The sequence below is a fragment of the Eleutherodactylus coqui genome, chromosome 12, assembly GCF_035609145.1.
Source record: "Eleutherodactylus coqui strain aEleCoq1 chromosome 12, aEleCoq1.hap1, whole genome shotgun sequence".
Taxonomy (NCBI): Eukaryota; Metazoa; Chordata; class Amphibia; order Anura; family Eleutherodactylidae; genus Eleutherodactylus; species Eleutherodactylus coqui.
The window spans coordinates 42,989,970-43,013,024 of record NC_089848.1 but is presented as its reverse complement, the minus strand read 5'-3'; the positions used below and the strand labels follow the sequence as shown (position 1 = coordinate 43,013,024).

The 23,055-nt window shown below is 49.8% G+C and overlaps 1 protein-coding gene across 2 annotated transcripts; it reads right to left on the bottom strand.

The window, feature by feature from the left end:
* Positions 1–228: 228 nt before the first annotated feature.
* On the bottom strand, positions 229–21,970 carry MTURN (maturin, neural progenitor differentiation regulator homolog). 2 transcript variants are annotated; one of them, XM_066585334.1, is made up of 4 exons: positions 21,558–21,970; positions 5,934–6,056; positions 1,141–1,236; positions 229–621 (listed from the first exon to the last, which is right to left on the bottom strand). In XM_066585334.1, exons 1-4 carry the CDS (start codon positions 21,717–21,719, stop codon positions 586–588), a joined length of 417 nt encoding a protein of 138 aa, XP_066441431.1. In that variant the 5' UTR covers positions 21,720–21,970; the 3' UTR covers positions 229–585. The 2 variants fall into 2 exon arrangements, with proteins under 2 accessions (XP_066441431.1, XP_066441432.1); XM_066585335.1 differs by having other exon boundaries at positions 229–1,236; positions 21,558–21,966.
* Positions 21,971–23,055: the final 1,085 nt, after the last annotated feature.

The window sequence follows — 23,055 nt, the reverse complement described above, 5'->3', positions numbered from 1 at the left end:
AATAAGTATTTCCTATCAGAAGAGGACTAATCTAATTGTACTATAGAACGTCTACAGTTTGGAAAGGCTTTTTGAAACGTACAAATGGGTCATTCTGTGCAGTTTTAACTATTGTCCGTTAATTCGTCATAATAAATTATGTATATATCATTTGCAATACATTAAATAAATTTGTGGGGTGCAATACTTATTGGCCACTACGATTTACAACGGTTAGGTAAAGAGATATCACCAGAACATACGAGGTTTTATTCAGTGTCAAAGAGATGTTATTACACTTCTTTCAGGCCATAAACATAGGAACTTGGTGAAAAAAAAAAGTTTATTTCATAAAGAATCCATTTTTTGGGGGAATCCTATGTACGGTAATCTGTAGATCTTCCCCTAAAACCCTTATAGGTTAATATCATTTTTTCCATTTTCTTCATTGAGGGAATTACTTAGTACGCTGGAGCTTTTCTATTGCTTCTTAAGAAGGCAAGAAGTCAAAAATGTTGTAATAATTACCAACTGACCCATCCTTTAGGTAAGCTGGCCGTGTAAGACTCAAACACCCTTGCACCTCCACCGATGTTGTCAGCATCTCTAGCTCTCTGGCGTCACGTACATGCTTTTTAATATCTAGAATACAAAATGTGCTTAATCATCAATAAATGGCGTCTGCTGAAAACACCTACAAATTTACTCTATGGAGGTAAGGGAGGTTTACCTATATAAGACATGATGGGGTATTTTTTTTTTTAGTGGGTCTTCCTCAAAATAGAAATATTCAGTGCTCGCTAGGTTTACTTTGAAAACTTCATCATGAAAAACTAAGTTTGGGCTACTTTGCCTACAACAAATTCCTTCAGGTCACATTTAAAGCTCCCCGTCCAATGTTATCAAATCAATAATCAGCACTTACAATTCCTATTAGATCCATTCCAAACTGAGCCCAACAGCCTCAAAACAATGACAGAAATTCTAGAATCAAATGGATGGAAAGCAACAAAACTCCCATGGAAACGCTGCTGTCGGCAAGCCTGATGCTCTGCTTGCTGTGTTTCTGCATTTTTTGTTAAATGTGTTTACTATTACATTATGTCGGGTTTGTTTTTTCCTTCTATAGGGAATATCCTAGGTTTTCTACTGCTGGCTGACCCCCATCTGCTGGTGATCGGCCTCGGGTTCTTCTTCCTCCACATCTGCATTGTATTCTTCAAAAGTGTCGTCATCCACATCGGGGAGACCGAGTAGCTGGAAGGAATAAGAGCACCAATCAGTGACCATGTCCATTACAACAAATAATAATAAATAGCTCATATCCGAAACCACATAAAGCAATTATAACCAGAAGCAAAAACGGACAGCAAGGCTGCTCCTACATAGTCATAGCAGGTCTAGGCTTACGGCACAACTCTTCCCAACCTAGCGGGAGTAAAGTGGAAACTTGATTCTTCCAGTATTGCCGACAGTAGAAAATCACTCAGCCTTTCATTGCTGAGGGCTGTCTGTGATGGGCTCAGCGCTGTGACCATTACAGGCACACTCACGTGCCAATCAATGACAGATGAGTGCTGCTCCTGATTGGTTACAGTGCTCAGCTAATCAGGAGCAGCGCTTTCTGGGGGCGGAGATTTTTCAATCCTCAGCCTCCAGAAGATATCTGCTGGGGCTGGAGAGAAGAGCCGGACGGCTCTTCTAGGTGTTAATTTTTTTAAAACTTTTCTTTACCGCTAGAGAGGATTTTTAGGGAAGGGCTTATATTTTAAGCTCTTCCCCGAAAATCATTGCTGCAGTGCTAGCCTGCAACCCATTGCTTTCAATAGGGCTGCAGCAGCGCTAGCCCCACTGAAAGCAATGGATAGCATCACGGACCTCTGCCACAGCTGTCACAGCTATGGCAGAGGATTGCTTCATCCCCGCGGTCCCCATCAGGGTAAATACAAGAAGATTTTCTGGCTTATTCCTGGGATACCTGATCAATTTCTTTGTACAATACATACGACTTCTACAGTATGTCGTCACATTATAATAGGGCTGGGCGATTAGTCAAATTCATTCAACTAATTTGCTACTTAAGAATCTTAAGATTTTTTTTTTCACACAGAAATCTCAAAATTCGATGTTGACTATAAAAAGAAGTAACTTACAGCCTTCTCATAGGCTGCCCCAACAACATTAGGATGCGGCCTGTGCTCGATATTCATAGGACAATTTGGGTGGGTGGCCAAGTCTCGAGAAGGTGCCTCTACTTGGCAAAGTTGCTCAGCCCTACATTATAGCGATATAACTGCAATTCCCAGACAGCACTGCTCTGTAATGTAGCCAAATCCAGTGCAAGCTTCAGTTCAGCACGTAAAGCACAGCGGGGATCCCTAGAACGCTGCCATACAGGTTAATGAAAAGTGAGGACGTGAAGTACTTCATAGCTCAGCCCAGAAGCCGAAATTTCAGCATTCACTTGTAGTTAGACATTAACTAGAAAAGGTACAAAATCAATAAAGAAAAAAATTTCAAAAAAGGCAAAACAGACAGGCTGTAGCATAATGCAAAGGGAAAGGATCATCTTCAGAGATGTAATACAACCGCTGCATCAGATTGCTGACCGTCTTGAGTGCCGCCTAGCTAATACACTTGTGTTCCTGTACACAACGCCCACTACTTGGTTGTGCCGTTCAGTATATGCCGTTCCTGCGACTAGATGTCGGACTATCTCTGAGGCCTCTCTGCACCTTGGCTCCTGTCTAGTGTGGTAGACCCCTGCTTCTATGTATCTGCTACTTCGTGCCCGTTCTTGTGCTGCTATGATCGGTGCGGTCTTTGAGTCCAGCCTTCTCCAGCCACTGGTAGGATTTCCCAATGTCAGCCCCATCGACAGATGGCTAATCTTAACACGGTTCTTCTTCCACGTGTTCTTCCTTCCATGTCTGCTGCCGCCTCAGATGTTCTCGGCAGTTCATCTTTGGGCATCATCTTATTGAAGCACTCCTGGATACTCGGCAGTTTTATTTGGGATGGTGGCTTTGAACCCCATCAGACCCAGTCACCCTCCTTCCTTTAGGTGTACAGTTTCTGGGTGTTGGACTGAGGGTGGAAACCTCAGTACATTGCAAGGAGCTTCCAGATTTTCGCATCAGATCCTCCATGTCTTCTTTTGTCCAAGAGATAGATTATATATAAAACGTTCTCCTTTTAGCCTGAAGAACAAGGAGTCTGAAACAGGGTGGGCCACGGAAAGCTAGCCGGGCACTACATGCTTATGAAAGCCGTCTAAAGAAACATTTTTGTTGCCCAAAGCAACCAATCACAGTGCAGCTTTCATTTTACCTTAGCAGTATAAGAAATTAAAGCTGCACCCTGATTGGTTTCTAGGGGCAACAAAAATGGATTCTGTTTTTTTTTTTTTTTTTAAAGACAGCTTTCATAAGAGTTTGCTGCCGGGTTACATTTTCCGTGACCCACCCTGCATTAACATGCTCTTTTGGAACTTTAAAAGAAAAAAAAAGTCTATGGTGCTCTTCCATTCAGAGTTTCTATGTAAAGGACACAGTCAATAAGGCTGGATTCATATAGGCGAATACACATTCACAGATTGGGCGTTGTGTTTTTGCGTGCACCTCTGCGTTTCGTTTCCCCCATAACTTTTTGCGTATTCAAAATAACACCCAACCACAGTCCTAGCCATTGAAATAGCCAATTAATGTAATTAGTGTCATTTGTTCCATTTTCCTGCGCAGGAGAATGTCCCTTTAAAAAGATAAGCCCTTCTAAAGCCCAGTGCAGAGTAAGACCTAGCACTACAGAACAGCAGTAACATAAGAAGGGTGCATTACTCTGTATTGGGGTAAAGCTTCAGTGAAACGGCTTCATTGTCCTTCTGGTGGATGAAGTAATCTGATCATAGGGGTTGGCGAGACCAGAACACTCATCACATGTATCGGGTCTCCTACGAATACTGCAGCCGAGTCACAGATTTTACCATCAGAAGACCAGACATTGGTTTGGCATGAAATCCTCTGCATGGAGTCTGTACTCGCTGTAGGGATCACAATGGCCAGACGACAAGCAGAACATTCCCCCTCGGGCTGGAGAGAGCGGCAGGGATAATCGGGAGACTTTTCCATTAGAATAAGGACTTCGTATCCCAACGGGGATTCAAACAGGTACAAATCATTTTTGAATGTAAAGTAAGACTTCATGTATTCCAGTGATTTTAATTCCTAGACACGGCCGAGTGAGGCATCAGGCCGTGAAACTCTGCCCCATACCACGCTCCGGCGATTTACCCGCACAGTTTTCTTTAAGGCAGTTTTGATAAATGTGCCCCTACAGGTGATGCCAACTAAGGCCGGTCTCACACAACCGGGTTTGAATTGCAGAATCCACAATTGTCCCCCGCACGAAGGACCTGCGGCGTTACGCACACATTCAAACAATAGAACATTCGCATGTCTGCTCACATGAGCGGACACTGATTGCGATTTCTGCTCGTGGAAATTAAATCACAGCATGTACTATTTTAGTGCCATGTTCTATTCCGAACGGACGACCCGCAGCCCATCCGTAATTGATAATGCAGATAGGTTGCGGGTATCCGCATGCAGAATCCGAGCCGTATGTGAGAGACGAGCCTAAAATATTCGTGGAAGTATATCAATTTTCCAAGGGTCAAAAAAAAGTAAAAAATTTAAATGGCCAGTCGGTCGTCTAAATTATATTTTTCAGACCTAAAAAAAGGAGCCACATGCAGCTAATTACTATTTACAAGACATTTCAGATGGCGTTACAATATCAGCGGTAATATTTCCTGAACTACCATTGGTAGTTTGTATTGGCCATACACATTCTATAGTCATTGACCAACCATTGGCCTCCCCGTAAACACGCATATAAGCCGATCTTAATCATTTATGTAGTCTTACAGTTGCATGAGCAAAAGGATTGGGCATATCGGGTTTACCAAAGACACATTAGAGCCCTGGGTGATCCACAGATGGGTAGGTTTGGCAGTCTTTGGTCTACTGTGTATGGCCGACCTTACTCCCCGTCATTCATAGTTAATAGGGTGGTTTGTGCCCCAGTTTGCAGTGTCGGCAGCACATCCCCATTGACGGGGCAATATGCTGCTGAAATTTTTTTTGTGTGTGTCTTGTATAAAAGGTGTGATCAGAGTTTGCTTGCTTGTGAGATAAACTGTACCTTGTCTAATGGGATATTACCTTCTTACAAATGTTTGTTCGGCCCATTGATAGCCGGTCTTAAATTCCTTACTTCTGGCTGGCTTGTGTGACCCTCATTGTGATCATGGAGATTGATTTTGTCCACTAAGCATTTTGTCTGAGCGTAAATAAAAGAGTTCTCTCAATGACCTCTGACCTCTCCATTCTGCACTCTTTGCTGTCCTTGGTACAGAAGTAGAGCCGCTGACCGGCCACTCACAGTAACTTCTTATAAGAGGACTTATGTTGGTGTATAGCGATATAAACCGCAAGCAATTCCAGCCGGCTTACTGAAAAAGTATGATGGAAGCTCATCCTTAAAGGAACTGTCCCATGAAAATAACTGATCCCCATCCCATTAGCAGAGAAGTATCTGATGGGTGGGGGTCCCAGCAGTCAAGCATTCATGGGAACAGATGTCCCAACTGTCCTCGAATGAGTGGAGCAGTGATCAGGTGTTCCCACTACCGCTTCACTGGCAGACACCACGAGGACTCCAGTGGTCAAACCCTACCATCCCTACTTATCTTATTCCCCATCTTCTGGAGAGGGGATTACTTCTTTATGTGGGACAACCCCTTTAATGCTGGTGGGAAAACAAGAGGACGGGCCAGCAGGAGGCTTTGGCTACTGATATCTAGACACATACGAGATGAAAAAGACATACTTTCCATATAAAATATACAGTAGTAACATTTGCCTACTCCGAAAAAAAACAAATCTGGGACTTACTGGCCTAAAAGACTTGAAGACTTTCTCCAGTATTTCATGAAGAGTTTTCTTCCCACAAGATGAAATGTAATCCTGAGCTAGCTGCAGGAAAGGTAAGCAGTCTTCACTTTCACTCCAAACATGCTGCAAGGCAATAAGACAATAGGTGAGCCATTACACCCGAGCAACAATACGGCACATTACATCAAAGGTACTTTACATGGGACCATTGACGAACTTCTCGCTGGAAATAGCGAATTCGGGTGAGAATTGTCCTGTTTACACGCAGCCGCCGACAGGGCGCCAAGCAAGAAATCACTTCCCTGCTAAAAACCAAGCGACTGTTGGGTCATGTAAACAGGAGCCGCCCCGATGTTTGAGTGATTCCGGTTTACGGGTGGCCTGAAGATCCCCGGCCACTTGGCCATTATTTTGAACAACTATCACTCCTGTGTAAGCAGAGAAGCGACGGTCAGGCGGTAATCCATATTACAGCTCTCAGGGCTTATGTGCACAACAGTCATCCCATGTAAAGGCCCATTTACACACAAAGACGATCTTTCAAACGATTGAAAGTTTTGTCGATCATTTTGCATAAAGTGTTAAAGGACACTAATGTCTATTAACACTTTATAATCTTCATTTGCATGTTAAAGTGCCCCCAGAGCTGTTTGCAAAGCACAGTATGTGATCTAAGCTCTGCACACAGCTCCATTGTTTTGGCAAGGGCTGTCAGCAGAATACAATGTAATCTCCGACTCCCGTGCAGAACACAGCGTGCGGTCTGTGTTATCTATTCTTCGGCTGAACTATGGATTTTAAGCTCACCTTAAAATCACTGTGCAGCCGAAAAGTAACGCAACGATTATCGTTCATTTGCTATCGTTTGAACGAATTTTGAGTGATAATCGTTGCATGTAAATGGGCCTTAAAGGAACTTTAATTCAATCAAGGCAGGCAAACGACACAGGTGAAAGGTTGTCGGCCATCTCTCTCCAGTGATCACATCTCATCATGCTTTGTAAGACATTAGAGGAGGTTTATTTTTACCCATTGGGCTGTCAGGACTTCTGCCTACATACGTGCAAGGAGAGAGAATGCCCCATTGTGGTCTGTGATTATGACTGGATAATTACACCCAAGAAGCACGGCTCCAACAATAACACTTGTTTCTTGGATGTGATTATAGTGTTTTGCTTGTACAGCTAATCATCTTTGTGTCTACAGGCTTTTATTAGTCAAAGTAATAATGGAGAGTTCATCATCCACCAACGTGCAGCAGGAGACGGAGCGCCGGCACAGCTGCTTACCTCTAGCGCACTTATCTGCATCATTCTCCTTCGGCCAGTTCTAGACCTCTACAACCCCTCTTTGCAGCCTATTACTTTACAGCAGCATTTATTTTTCAACACTGCAAAAAAGTGAGGCTTGTCCACTATGAAAAACAATAATCAATCCCCAATCAAAGCCGACCGTTGTGCAAACTTTTTTTTCTTTGTTACTCATCCCTGCCTTCCAGGAGCCGTAACATATTACTCCTCCATCAAAGTATCTTATCAGGCCTTGTGCTTTCTGTATCAGCGAGCTGAAATAAAGGGACTACTGAGAGAGTTCTTGCTCAGCACCCCGCCGGGTTCTGTGTTTACATGGGACAACCATCGCCAAAATGAGCTTGAGCGATTCCTCTGCCTATAGTTGTCCTATGTAAAGCCACCCTAAGGGTGCATTCACACAGGTGAGCATGCCCTTGGGGTCCGTGTGCTGCGCAGGAGACTGAATATCTGCATGTTGTACTCTCATGCGCGAGCCGCACGAAAAGAGACTTTTCCATGTAAATAGACCTATTGAAAAAAATGAGTTCTATTTTCATGCAAGTTGTCCATCTTGCAACACTAAGGGCTCCTTCACACCAGTGTACGCGCAATTGTACACACCTCAGTGCAATGCATTTTCACCAAGTACCTCTCATAGACTTGTATGGGGCCCTTTGGTACGCAAATACACCCACAATAGAGCACGTTCTATTCATTTGTGCAAAAAAAAAAAAAGGGAAATGAGAACGAACCCCTTGAAATAAATGAGTTCTATTTTTTGCGCATTGCATGCGCTAAACCCCTAAGGGCGGTTCCACATCTGCATGCAGCACTTTTTCTTCTGTGCCAAGGCAGGGCAGCTGGGCAGAGAGCAGTCGGACACCATTACAGCCAATAACGCTGTTTGGTCCCGTCCAGAGACACAGCGACTCAGCCGTGCAGATTCCCCTTTTCTGCTCCCCGCATACAGCAGGAAAGGGGAACCCCCAACGCACATATGAAACCACCCCAAGTCTGCTGTCTTACTACCCCGTCCCCTAGAGTAGTGCTTGTGCAGCGTGCAGGTTTATTGTAGAGGATCAGCACAAAAACCGTTCTCGCTTTCCAACAGATCTAGATTGAAATCGAGGACTATTTTTGTGCTCACCCTGTATGGGCAGAGGGCAATAAGTCACTGATAAAGGATCCTGGTTTCCCGGGAAAGCTGATGCTGAGAATATCCACATTCTTCCCTATGACATATTTAGTATAACCAGTAGGGGCATTTCCGTGCCAACTGCCGGGTAAAGGATGTGAAAATGGCCTAAACAAGTCAAATAAACGTTTGGTACATTTTGTCAAACTAAACTGGGTTTTTGAATCCAAAAGCAGTAAAAGGTTCGCCAACTACCGCAGGGTGAAGCTGACAATGCCAGGTCCATTTTAGGCCCTTGTCAACCGGGAACAGGTGAAAACTGCCTAGAAACATCCCTCTAGATCTTCAAATCTGGCAAAAAGATGGCACCCTTTTGTAGGACGGTGCGTGGGAGAGCCCTATGACAACTAAGGGGGTTGGGGGGGGGGGGGGGGGGACTTTGACAAAGCAGTATTTTGCAAGATGGATTTTGAGTAAATTTTGGGATCCATACACCGACCAGCCATAACATTACGGGAATAACGAACAATAATATCTTGAAATTTAGTTAGACGCAGAAAGAAGTGCAAGGATCTGGGCAACTGTGAGAAGGGCCAAATTAGAATGGTTTGATGATCGGATTAGGAGCATCTCAAAAGGTCAGGTCATTCGGGGTGTTCCTGGCATGCAGTGGTTCGTACCTACCAAAAGTGGTCCAAAGTAGGACAACCGTGTACTGCGGCAGGGTCATGTGCAGCCAAGGCTCACTGATGCATGTGGGGAAAGAACGCCAAACCATCTGGTTTGATCCCACAGCCTATAACAGAGGTGTCAGAACACACGGCACGTCACAGAGCGCCCACGCTGAGCCTTGCCCACTGATGAACATGTGAGCATCAAACTTGGACCATAGTGCAATGGAACGTGGTGGCCTGGTCTAATGAATCATGTTGTCTTCTACATAACTTGGACAGATGGGTGCATGCGTGGCACTTCTTGGGGGAAGAGCTGGCATCAGGATGCACTATAAGAAGATGGAAGCAGTGTGATGCTGGGAATTCCTGGGTCCTTGTCGTCATGTGGATGTTACTTAGAAACGTACCACCTACCTACATGGTAATGCAGCTTGCAAGCTTGAAGAAGAAGAAAAAAAAAAAAAGTCCATTCAGTTCAGCTTAGTATTCTACACTGTTGATCCAGAGGAAGGTCGCTGTTCACCGGGGCCATTTACACTGAGTGATAGTCGTTCAAATTCTCGCTGGATTACGGCAATCTGAATGGTTCCTGACCCGTGGTATAGGCCCTCCTTTCAAATTTTTCAACTGAACATTAGAATAACCCTTTAAGGGGAACCTGTCCCCGGGCTCCTGCTCCCTGAATCACGGGCACCATGGATAGGTATGCGGCGTTTCAGAATAGACACACTTTGAATTTCCCCTATGAATGGTGCTCTGAGTAAAAGATGGATGGCGCCAGCTTTTTCCCACCTGGGGTATATAAGCCAACAGCTCTCTCCTTTTATGCAAGCAGAGAAATAGGCGCCAGTCTACATGATTGGTATATATAACGGCACCTCAGGTGGTCAGAAATATAAGACAATTGGTTGTGGTATATAATAAGGAGTTACCTGGTGTGGATACCAGTCAATTGGGGACCCGGCGCCACACCTGTAGACCTAGTGTTCGCAATCCGATCCTCTTATGCCAACACGGCAAACAGAAGTCTCAAGGCTTGAGAAAGGCGCTTCCCTACAGCACAGAAACGCGTTGGATTCATTACGTATGTGATTGTTTGCCATAAATATCCATTGTGGACCCGACGTTCCATCTGGTTATTACCACTAGGAGGGGGATCTGTGTGCTGGATCCATACCCCCTCCTTCAAAGTAAGAGACGCCTCCTTTGTCATTTTCTTTATTTGTTCCCTTTTGGAGAAGAAATTGAAAAAAAAAAAAAAAAAACAACAACAACTTTCTCTCTTATGAGCGCGGAGTTTTTTTTATACTTTGTTTTTAGTCTAAATGATTGGGGCGGGGAGAGACTGGCGCGGACCACCTCTGACTCTGAGCAATGCTCCAAGTCAAACTTCAAGATGATTTGTTTTAAGGGCATATACAGCGTGCCCTAAAGTTATAATTTTATGTACTTGCTTATCCACATATACCAGTACATTACAGGCAGCGGCTCGTTCTCATCTGCCCCAGAGGCGGTGTTCAGGGCCCTCAGCGCAAATCCATCCTCATAGAAAATAGTGCAGCGAGCTGTGCCAGCTAGTTCACAAAAATACTAGAGCGCAGTATATAGTCCATGGGGCCCGTCTGCTGCCCTTCAGCTTCACCGACGGACAGAGGAATGGAACGCAGATTTTAAATTAAAAAATAAAAATTTCCTTAATGAATTGGGAAAACAAAAAACAAACCCATCACAACAATATTGTTATGACTTCCCAAGAGATCACTTTTCACAGTTGGTCAGCAGATCTGACCCCCATAAACACGGAGGGCTCCTTCACACGGGCGTAGTGTAGTTGAGCGCATAAAATTTACATGCGCAATACGTAGAGAACAGAACTCACTGATTGGTTTGTTGACATTTCCCTATTTTGTAAGGGGATTTAAGTCGCCTGAACCCCCCCCCCCCGCCCCCCAACCACCACCACAAAACGTGGTGGCTCTTCTGATCAGCGGTGGTCCCATTCCGATACTGCCGTGCAGATTGAAGCCTTTTCCTCTGAGGCACCCTTGCTATCCCAGGTGCAGACCTTCTGTCTGCTTCGGAGCCCCATACGGAGTAGGGCTCACTGAATTGTTGTTTCAGACATGTCCGACAGCCCCTGGTTCATTTTTATAGGCATTTGCTCCACTGTAACGCTTCGGTTGGCCCTCATGCACCTCCGTAACCGACGTTCCCTTCGCACATCAATGGCACGTGGCGCTCTGCAGTTTCTTCATCGGTTATTCCCAATGGTGCCATTTTTCCATTCCTGATCCTTCCACCACAGCAGCCCGCGAACACTTCACAAACTGCAGTTTGATAAATACCGCCACCCGCGGTCTGAAAACGCAATAACCATCCTTTTTTTCAATTCCAATGAAGCTCCCCATTTACCCCTGACAACGAGCGATATATGAGCAGACGGCCAATCACACACCTTATATAACCACCAAGCCGGCCCACCACATGTCACTTCCTTCATGGCCGACATCGGTGGTCATAACGATGTGACTGGACTGTGCAGACAACCGGCCGCTTCATATTAGGTTTCAATTACATTAGTTATTCTGCTTGATCCAAGAATTCGCACATAAGCAATGATACAGCTTTAGGGGTTGCTGCAATTGGAACCAGGGACCCCAAAGACCACCCCATCACACACTGACTCTCCCCTTATCAATAGAGCAGACCGCTCCTGCATCGCTCCGTTAGATCATAGGGTGAACCTCGCAGTCCTACTTCTACAGCAGCGGCATCCTCTCTATCCCCTCCGACAGTCATCTCCTGGAGAAACCAGGAAGCTGAACATCAGTGTTCAGCCTCCTGCTACAGCCAGGACCACCCAGGATATCAAGACTACCCAATTTTGACAGCCATAGACCACCTGGAATCCTTGCATTAACCCTTTTACTGCCCTAAATCACCAGAGTTCCTTACATTAGTCCCATAAACCTTCTGGTTTGAGTGGCCATTTCTTAACTAGAAATGCACTGCTCTGTGACTGGTCAGCGCTGATCACATGAGCAGTGCTTTCCAATCACGGAGCAGGTTCAGTGTGTTAGTAGTCTACGACTACCAATGCACTGTAGGTTATTAGGTTGTGTGAAGATGGCGATGACTCGAAAACAAGTATAGGTAATATACCTCCACCAGTCACGGGGCAGAATGGTGTCCAGAAACCATTAAGGCCGGTCTCACACTACTGCGAGCGCCGGCGTGTCATGCACGAATCTTGCGCACTGGCACGCAGCAAATACACAAAGACATGCAGACTTTGTACAAGGGATTGGCGGCACGCAATATCTTGGTGTGTGCGCGCCAAGATAGTGCATGGTCCAAATTTGTCCGCGCACGACAAGCCAACACTGGTGGGAGTGGCCCAATAGAAGTCAGTGGGCTATTAGTGTTGCATGTCGTGCGTGACAATTCGCCCGTGTGAGAGAGGCCTTAAAGCGAACCTCTCAGGGGTTTCAACCTTCCTAAACTGGGCCCAGACCATCTCTTTTGGCCGACATTTTTAGCATAAAGACGCGCTCAACTGGGCTGCTGTGTTCAACGTCATCCAGGAAGAGCTTTGATCACTTAAGCATGCGCCAGAAGTTTGCAGATCAGTGCATACGTGAGAGATCAAAGCCCTTCGTGGATGATGTGGAGCACAGCAGCTGAGTTGGTCGCGCATATGCCAAAAACTCTGGCCAGAAGAGCCCATCTTTGCCCGGCCTCCGGATATTAGCAAACGGTGCCGGAGATGTTAAATACGTTTTCCACAGGTAAGCTTACAAATGGAAAAAACAAATTTATTTTTGGAAATTGCCATAATTCTGAAGTCCATTTAGTAAGACCAAACGGCTGACGGGTTCCCTTTAACATCCTGATATGTGGCTGCTTTATAGCCAGTTATTAGGGCCCCTTTGATGATGCGGCTCTGTATTACCCGGCTTAGAGTAAACCGTGCCCAGGTCCCTAACTGCCCCACTCATTACCTACAAAGGCTTAGACCAGCGTCTCCCATCTCTGGTCCTCACGACGTCCCAACAGGTCATGTTGTCAGGATTTCCTCAGTATTTCACGGGTGATTAGCGACGGTCACAGGAGTTCTTACTATAGGATATCCTGAAAACATGACCTGTTGGGGTCCCTGAGGACCAGAGATGGGAAACACTGGCTTAGAGGGAACATCGCAGTAATGCAGCTAAACGTTATGAGAGGAATATGGTTATAAAGCCAACATGCGCAGAAGGTAGGCCAAGATGAGCTTTGACCCCGGGGGGGCATGAGCCTTTAGCTATGTGCTTGTGCCTATGGGCAGCAAAGACACCCAACATCTCACACATGCCAGGAGGTCCAATGCTCAGGCGCTACCTGCAGTGGGAAGAGCCATTATATTACGACTTCTCCGATGGCTCCTCTTTAAAGGGATTGAGTCACTGGGTTCATGCGGACATGTTGAAGGTTGACTCGGATGCTGCGCCATCCTTTCCCCGCCTGCTGCTTCTCCCTATACACAGGAGGGAAGAGAGCGGTGATTCTTCATGCAGCGGGCGGGGGTATACCGGCGCGGCCCACGCTGTGACCTGGAGGCCGGCTCCGAGTCAAACTTCAAAGTATATTTAATCAGAAACGCTGCAGCATTGCAGAATAACACTTACATACCCGCCAGGGGGCATCAGGCATCCCGGTCACGGGTTCATGCTGTATAAACCAGATAGCACAATCCCTTTAAGAGTCTTCACACAAGTTCGTGGGTGAATGTTCTTTCACATCAGCTATGCCCGATCGCCCTGTTGAAGGCCACCAAAAAAGTAGCAGAAGCCAACTAAGTTACCATGTGAACCAACTACATGAGATGAGGAGGACCAGACTGTGAGGGCACACAACCTACAGCCGTAACCAATGACACCACAACACTGTACAGGCCTTATTCTCCGGAGATCTGTGGGCATGAAGGAGTTAACCCTTAGGAACAGAAATCTACAATACTTGCCCCACCTCTGCACCAGGGGTGCCAACCATACACTCCTAATCAAGCACATGGGTGGCAAATGCCAGTGTGATTGGGTACTACACCATTAATAATGTCATCAAGGATTGTGCCCGTCGTGTTTTGGCACCTTTCAGGGTAACAATGAGATTGTTGACCATGTTTCGTAAATAAAAGGGAGAGTAATCTGCACAGGGCAGCGACTAGATCCAGGATCCAAGGGTGGCAAAGCAAGATAATGTATATGCTATGTAAAGTGTGCTCACAGTGCCCGCCTGTATATACCCCCACGCAGGGTGAGATCCCGCTGCCCGCCTGTATATACCCCCACACAGGGTGAGATCCCGGTGCCCGCCTGTATATACCCCCACACAGGGTGAGATCCCGGTGCCCGCCTGTATATACCCCCATGCAGGGTGAGATCCCGGTGCCCGCCTGTATATACCCCCATGCAGGGTGAGAGGATGGTGCCCACCTATATATACCCCCATGTAGGATGAGAGGATGGTGCCCGCCTGTATATACCCCCACGTAGGATGAGAGGATGGTGCCCGCCTGTATATACCCCCATGTCGAGCGAAAGGATGGTGCCCGCCTGTTTATTGCCCCATGTCAGGCAAGAGGATGGTGCCCACCTGTTTATTGCCCCATGTCAGACGAGAGGATGGTGCCCACCTGTTTATTGCCCCATGCAGGGTGAGATCATGGTGCCCGCCTGTTTATTGCCCCATGTAGGGTGAGAGGATGGTGCTCGCCTGCATATACCCCCATGTAGGATGAGAGGATGGTGCCCGCCTAATACCCATGTAGGATGAGATGATGGTGCCCGCCTGTATGTACCCCCCTACAGGGTGAGAGGATGGTGCCCACCTGTATGTAATCCCCAGTAGTGTGAGATCACAGTGCCCGGCTGTATATACTCCCATGTAGGGTGAGATCACGGTGCCCGGCTGTATATACCCCCATGTAGGGTGAGATCACGGTGCCCGGCTGTATATACCCCATGTAGGGTGAGATCACGGTTCTCGCTTGTATATACTCCCATGCAAGGTAAGATCCCGGTGCCCGGCTGTATATACCCCCATGTAGGGTGAGATCACAGTGCCCATCTGTATATAACCCCATGTAGGGTGAGATCACGGTGCCCGGCTGTATATACCCCCATGTAGGGTGAGATCGCGGTGCCCGGCTGTATATACCCCCATGTAGGGTGAGATCGCGGTGCCCGGCTGTGTATATACCCCCATGTAGGGCGAGATCATGCTGCCTGCCTGTATATACTTCCATGTAGGGTGAAATCACGGTGCCCGTCTGTATATACTCCCATGTAGGGTGAGATCACAGTGCCCGGCTGTATATACCCCCATGCAGGGTGAGATCATGGTGCCCGGCTGTATATACCCCCATGTAGGGTGAGAGGATGGTGCCCGCCTGCATATACCCCCACATAGGATGAGAGGATGGTGCCCGCCTAATACCCATGTAGGATGAGATGATAGTGCCCGCCTGTATGTACCCCCCTACAGGGTGAGAGGATGGTGCCCACCTGTATGTACTCCCCTGTAGGGTAAGATGGTGCCCACCTGTATGTGATCCCCAGTAGTGTGAGATCACGGTTTACGCCTGTATATACTCCCATGTAGGGTGAGATCACGGTGCCCGGCTGTATATACCCCCATGTAGGGTGAGATCGCGGTGCCCGGCTGTGTATATACCCCCATGTAGGGCGAGATCATGCTGCCTGCCTGTATATACCTCCATGTAGGGTGAGATCACGACGCCCGGCTGTATATACCCCATGTAGGGTGAGATCACGACGCCCGGCTGTATATACCCCATGTAGGGTGAGATCACGACGCCCGGCTGTATATACCCCATGTAGGGTGAGATCACGACGCCCGGCTGTATATACCCCATGTAGGGTGAGATCACGGTGCCCGGCTGTATATACCCCATGTAGGGTGAGATCACGGTGCCCGGCTATATATACCCCCATGTAGGGTGAGATCACGGTGCCTGGCTGTATATACCCCCATGTAGGGTGAGATCACGGTGCCCGGCTGTATATACCCCCATGTAGGGTGAGATCATGGTGCCCGGCTGTATATACCCCCATGTAGGGTGAGAGGATGGTGCCCGCCTGCATATACCCCCATATAGGATGAGAGGATGGTGCCCGCCTAATACCCATGTAGGATGAGATGATGGTTCCCGCCTGTATGTACCCCCCTACAGGGTGAGAGGATGGTGCCCACCTGTATGTACTCCCCTGTAGGGTAAGATGGTGCCCACCTGTATGTGATCCCCAGTAGTGTGAGATCACGGTTTACGCCTGTATGTACTCCCATGTAGGGTGAGATCACGGTGCCCGGCTGTATATACCCCCATGTAGGGTGAGATCACGGTTCCCGCCTGTATATACACCCATGCAGGGTGAGATCACGGTGCCGGGCTGTATATACCCCCATGTAGGGTGAGATCACAGTGCCCATCTGTATATACCCCCATGTAGAGTGAGATCACGGTGCCCATCTGTATATACCTCCATGTAGGGTGAGATCACGGTGCCCGTCTGTATATACCTCCATGTAGGGTGAGATCACGGTGCCCGTCTGTATATACCTCCATGAAGGGTGAGATCACGGTGCCCGGCTGTATATACCTCCATGTAGGGTGAGATCACGGTGCCCGGCTGTATATACCCTCATGTAGGGTGAGATCATGGTGCCCGGCTGTATATACCCTCATGTAGGGTGAGATCACGGTGCCCGGCTGTATATACCTCCATGTAGGGTGAGATCACGGTGCCCGGCTGTGTATATACCTCCATGTAGGGTGAGATCACGGTGCCTGCCTGTATATACCTCCATGTAGGGTGAGATCACGGTGTCCGCCTGTATATACCCCCATGTAGGGTGAGATCACGGTGCCCGTCTGTATATACCCCCCATGTAGGGTGAGATCACGGTGCCCGTCTGTATATACCCCCCATGTAGGGTGAGATCACGGTGCCCGCCTGTATATACCCCCATGTAGGGTGAGATCACGGTGCCCGCCTGTATATACCCCCATGTAGGGTGAGATCACGGTGCCCGCCTGTATATACCCCCATGTAGGGTGAGATCACGGTGCCCGCCTGTATATACCCCCATGTAGGGTGAGATCACGGTGCCCGGCTGTATATACCTCCATGTAGGGTGAGATCACGGTGCCCGGCTGTATATACCCTCATGTAGGGTGAGATCATGGTGCCCGGCTGTATATACCCTCATGTAGGGTGAGATCACGGTGCCCGGCTGTATATACCTCCATGTAGGGTGAGATCACGGTGCCCGGCTGTGTATATACCTCCATGTAGGGTGAGATCACGGTGCCTGCCTGTATATACCTCCATGTAGGGTGAGATCACGGTGTCCGCCTGTATATACCCCCATGTAGGGTGAGATCACTGTGTCCGCCTGTATATACCCCCATGTAGGGTGAGATCACGGTGCCCGTCTGTATATACCCCCCATGTAGGGTGAGATCACGGTGCCCGCCTGTATATACCCCCATGTAGGGTGAGATCACGGTGCCCGCCTGTATATACCCCCATGTAGGGTGAGATCACGGTGCCCGCCTGTATATACCCCCATGTAGGGTGAGATCACGGTGCCCGCCTGTATATACCCCCATGTAGGGTGAGATCACGGTGCCCGCCTGTATATACCTCCATGTAGGGTGAGATCATGGTGCCCGTCTGTTTATTGCCCCATGTAAAGTGAGATCATGGTGCTGCCTGTTTATTCCCCCATGTAGGGTGAGAGGATGGTGCCCACCTGTATATAGCCCCAAGTGGGGTGAGAGGATGGTGCCCGCCTGTTTACTGCCCAATGAAGGGTGAGAGGATAGTATCCACCTGTTTATTGCCCCATGTAGAATGAGAGGATGGTGCCCGTCTGTGTATGGCCCTAAGTTGGGAGAGGATGGTGCCCGCCTGTATATACCCCCAAGTTGGGTGAGAGGATGGTGCCCGCCTGTATATACCCCCAAGTTGGGTGAGAGGATGGTGCCCGCCTGTATATACCCCCAAGTTGGGTGAGAGGATGGTGCCCGCCTGTATATACCCCCAAGTTGGGTGAGAGGATGGTGCCCACCTGTATATACCCCCAAGTTGGGTGAGAGGATGGTGCCCGCCTGTATATACCCCCAAGTTGGGTGAGAGGATGGTGCCCGCCTGTATATACCCCCAAGTTGGGTGAGAGGATGGTGCCCGCCTGTATATACCCCCAAGTTGGGTGAGAGGATGGTGCCCGCCTGTATATACCCCCAAGTTGGGTGAGAGGATGGTGCCCGCCTGTATATACCCCCAAGTTGGGTGAGAGGATGGTGCCCGCCTGTATATACCCCCAAGTTGGGTGAGAGCATGGTGCCCGCCTGTATATACCCCCAAGTTGGGTGAGAGCATGGTGCCCGCCTGTATATACCCCCAAGTTGGGTGAGAGCATGGTGCCCGCCTGTATATACCCCCAAGTTGGGTGAGAGCATGGTGCCCGCCTGTATATACCCCCACGTTGGGTGAGAGGATGGTGCCCGCCTGTATATACCCCCACGTTGGGTGAGAGGATGGTGCCCGCCTGTATATACCCCCACGTTGGGTGAGAGGATGGTGCCCGCCTGTATATACCCCCACGTTGGGTGAGAGGATGGTGCCCGCCTGTATATACCCCCACGTTGGGTGAGAGGATGGTGCCCGCCTGTATATACCCCCACGTTGGGTGAGAGGATGGTGCCCGCCTGTATATACCCCCACGTTGGGTGAGAGGATGGTGCCCGCCTGTATATACCCCCACGTTGGGTGAGAGGATGGTGCCCGCCTGTATATACCCCCACGTTGGGTGAGAGGATGGTGCCCGCCTGTATATACCCCCACGTTGGGTGAGAGGATGGTGCCCGCCTGTATATACCCCCAAGTTGGGTGAGAGGATGGTGCCCGCCTGTATATACCCCCAAGTTGGGTGAGAGGATGGTGCCCGCCTGTATATACCCCCAAGTTGGGTGAGAGGATGGTGCCCGCCTGTATATACCCCCAAGTTGGGTGAGAGGATGGTGCCCGCCTGTATATACCCCCAAGTTGGGTGAGAGGATGGTGCCTGCCTGTATATACCCCCAAGTTGGGTGAGAGGATGGTGAGCGCCTGTATATACCCCCATGTAGGGTGAGAGGATGGTGACCGCCTGTATATACCCCCATGTAGGGTGAGAGGATGGTGCCCGCCTGTATATACCCCCATGTAGGGTGAGAGGATGGTGCCCGCCTGTATATACCCCCATGTAGGGTGAGAGGATGGTGCCCGCCTGTATATACCCCCATGTAGGGTGGGAGGATGCAGCCCGTCTGTATACAGCCCCATGTAGGGTGAGAGGATGCAGCTCGCCTGTATACAGCCCCATGTAGGGTGAGAGGATGCAGCTCGCCTGTATACAGCCCCATGTAGGGTGGAAGGATGGTGCCCGCCTGTATGTATCCCCTTGAAGGGTAAGATGGTGCCCGCCTGTATGTAACCCTATGTAGGGTAAGATGGTGCCTGCCTGTATATATCCCCCTGAAGGGTAAGATGGTGCCCAACTGAATGTACCCTCATGTTGGGTAAGGTGATGGTGCCCGCCTGTATGAACCCCCATGTAGGGTAAGGTGATGGTACCAGCCTGTATGTACCCCCCTTTATGAACCCCCCTGTAGGGTGAGGTGATGGTGCCTGTCTGTATATACCCCCTGTAGGGTGAGGTGATGGTGCCTGTCTGTATATACCCCCTGTAGGGTGAGGTGATGGTGCCTGTCTGTATATACCCCCTGTAGGGTGAGGTGATGGTGCCTGTCTGTATATACCCCCTGTAGGGTGAGGTGATGGTGCCTGTCTGTATATACCCCCTGTAGGGTGAGGTGATGGTGCCTGTCTGTATATACCCCCTGTAGGGTGAGGTGATGGTGCCTGTCTGTATATACCCCCTGTAGGGTGAGGTGATGGTGCCTGTCTGTATATACCCCCTGTAGGGTGAGGTGATGGTGCCTGTCTGTATATACCCCCTGTAGGGTGAGGTGTTGGTGCCTGCCTGTATATACCCCCTGTAGGGTGAGGTGTTGGTGCCTGCCTGTATATACCCCCTGTAGGGTGAGGTGTTGGTGCCTGCCTGTATATACCCCCTGTAGGGTGAGGTGTTGGTGCCTGCCTGTATATACCCCCTGTAGGGTGAGGTGTTGGTGCCTGCCTGTATATACCCCCTGTAGGGTGAGGTGTTGGTGCCTGCCTGTATATACCCCCTGTAGGGTGAGGTGTTGGTGCCTGTCTGTATATACCCCCTGTAGGGTGAGGTGTTGGTGCCTGTCTGTATATACCCCCTGTAGGGTGAGGTGTTGGTGCCTGTCTGTATATACCCCCTGTAGGGTGAGGTGTTGGTGCCTGTCTGTATATACCCCCTGTAGGGTGAGGTGTTGGTGCCTGTCTGTATATACCCCCTGTAGGGTGAGGTGTTGGTGCCTGCCTGTATATACCCCCTGTAGGGTGAGGTGATGGTGCCTGCCTGTATATACCCCCTGTAGGGTGAGGTGATGGTGCCTGCCTGTATATACCCCCTGTAGGGTGAGGTGATGGTGCCTGCCTGTATATACCCCCTGTAGGGTGAGGTGATGGTGCCTGCCTGTATATACCCCCTGTAGGGTGAGGTGATGGTGCCTGCCTGTATATACCCCCTGTAGGGTGAGGTGATGGGGCCTGCCTGTATATACCCCCTGTAGGGTGAGGTGATGGTGCCTGTCTGTATATACCCCCTGTAGGGTGAGGTGATGGTGCCTGCCTGTATATACCCCCTGTAGGGTGAGGTGATGGGGCCTGCCTGTATATACCCCCTGTAGGGTGAGGTGATGGGGCCTGCCTGTATATACCCCCTGTAGGGTGAGGTGATGGGGCCTGCCTGTATATACCCCCTGTAGGGTGAGGTGATGGGGCCTGCCTGTATATACCCCCTGTAGGGTGAGGTGATGGGGCCTGCCTGTATATACCCCCTGTAGGGTGAGGTGATGGGGCCTGCCTGTATATACCTCCTGTAGGGTGAGGTGATGGTGCCCGCCTGTATATACCCCCTGTAGGGTGAGGTGATGGGGCCTGCCTGTATATACCCCCTTGTAGGGTGAGGTGTTGGTGCCTGCCTGTATATACCCCCTGTAGGGTGAGGTGATGGTGCCCGCCTGTATATACCCCCTTGTAGGGTGAGGTGATGGTGCCCGCCTGTATATACCCCCTGTAGAGTGAGGTGATGGGGCCTGCCTGTATATACCCCCTGTAGGGTGAGGTGATGGGGCCTGCCTGTATGTACATAATGCCCCCACAGCCCAACATGACAATGCCAGGCCTGGCAGTCTGCAGTGCAGCAGACATGATGGGCATCCTGGGCCTAGGCCATGCATCAGGAAGCCCCCTAGCTGCAGTGATGCCACCTCACGTAGCTGTGCCCACCTCGGGCCGCCCTGGCACCTTACAATACTCACAAAATTGTCCCCGCAGCCGTTATCCGGGCACAGGACGTAGAAGGAGACTCCGGGGTCGGCGTAGAAATCCATCCTCCGCTCCGTCTCCTCGGTGGCGATCAGGTCGAAGGGGGTGTTGGAGCACCATTTGTCGGCGACGTCTGCCAGCTGCTGGAACTCCATGGCGGCCGGCGCTGCGCTCTCCCAGGTGACAGCAGGCTATGGATGCATTGTTTACATGCTGCTCATGGAGGCTGTGAGGAGGGGGGCCGGCAAGGCCGCGGCGGGGCAGTATTGTTCGCTTCCCCCCGGCCGCTACCAACACAGGCTGCGGGTTGGGCTGCTGCCGTGTGACGGAGATAATGCAGGTCGGTGACGTCACGGCAGGCCCAGCCTTACCAACAGCTGGCGCGTCAGGCCTCGTGACGTCACCGGGGCGGTGCCCAACCAGCGCCGCCGATGCTGGGAGACGCTACAGCCTCTGCTGGCCCCGCCCACTGCTGGCTCCATCTACTGCTGTGCGAGCTGCCGGCAGTGCGGACGGGGCCGGGCAGAGGGCGGCGGCGGGGAGAGAGACGCCCGAGTGTGCCGCAGGCGGGGCGGATCAGCGGATCAGCTTCAACAGAAGCCGTCCATGCGGGAGACGCAGCAAAATGGGAGGTGAAGCCCGCAAGCCGCCAGCAGGACTTTGAACGCTCTGCACAAGCGCTGATGACCTTAGCGGTGACGTGAGCGCTCGTGCAGTCGCTGAAAGGACTGTCAGTCCATGTAAAAGGGCCTTTATCCTGCTGGAGAATGCCTCTTGGAAGCCGCCATGACAGGACCACATGTGGCGGCAGGATGTCCTGAACATATCACGCAGCTGTCATTGTGCCTTGTACCAGTGCAAGGGGGGACGGACTGACGCTCTCACTCCCAGATCTGCAAACATGACCGTCTTCCGTGCCCAAAGTGAAGGCAACCCGTTTCCTCTCCATAGTATCCAGTTTCATCATTCATGATAATCACTGCAAACAGAGACAATGACATGGTATACTAATAGATTATAGACTGAACATGAGTCAACAATGTGATGCAGCAGCCAAAAGGCAAACACAATTCTGGGATGTATTAAAGGAGATGTCCCGCGCCGAAACGGGTTTTTTTTTTTTTTAAACACCCCCCCCCCCCCCCCCCCCCCGTTCGGCGCGAGACAACCCCGATGCAGGGGTTAAAAAAACCACCCGCACAGCGCTTACCTGAATCCCGGCGGTCCGGCGTCTTCATACTCACCTGCTGAAGATGGCCGCCGGGATCCTCTGTCTTCATGGACCGCAGGGCTTCTGTGCGGTCCATTGCCGATTCCAGCCTCCTGATTGGCTGGAATCGGCACGTGACGGGGCGGAGCTACACGGAGCCCCATTCAGAAAAGAAGAAGACCCGGACTGCGCAAGCGCGGCTAATTTGGCCATCGGAGGGCGAAAATTAGTCGGCACCATGGAGACGAGGACGCCAGCAACGGAGCAGGTAAGTATAAAAC

What these genes read in the sequence shown, in the direction of transcription:
- MTURN (XM_066585334.1), bottom strand. Translation starts at nt 21,719, where the DNA reads ATGGAGTTCCAGCAGCTGGCAGACGTCGCCGACAAATGGTGCTCCAAC. An exon ending in ACGGCTGCGGGGACAATTTT is followed by an intron (nt 6,057 to 21,557) that starts GTGAGTATTGTA and finishes ATTGCCTTGCAG; the next exon opens with CATGTTTGGAGTGAAAGTGA. An exon ending in CCGATCACCAGCAGATGGGG is followed by an intron (nt 622 to 1,140) that starts GTCAGCCAGCAG and finishes TTTGTATTCTAG; the next exon opens with ATATTAAAAAGCATGTACGT.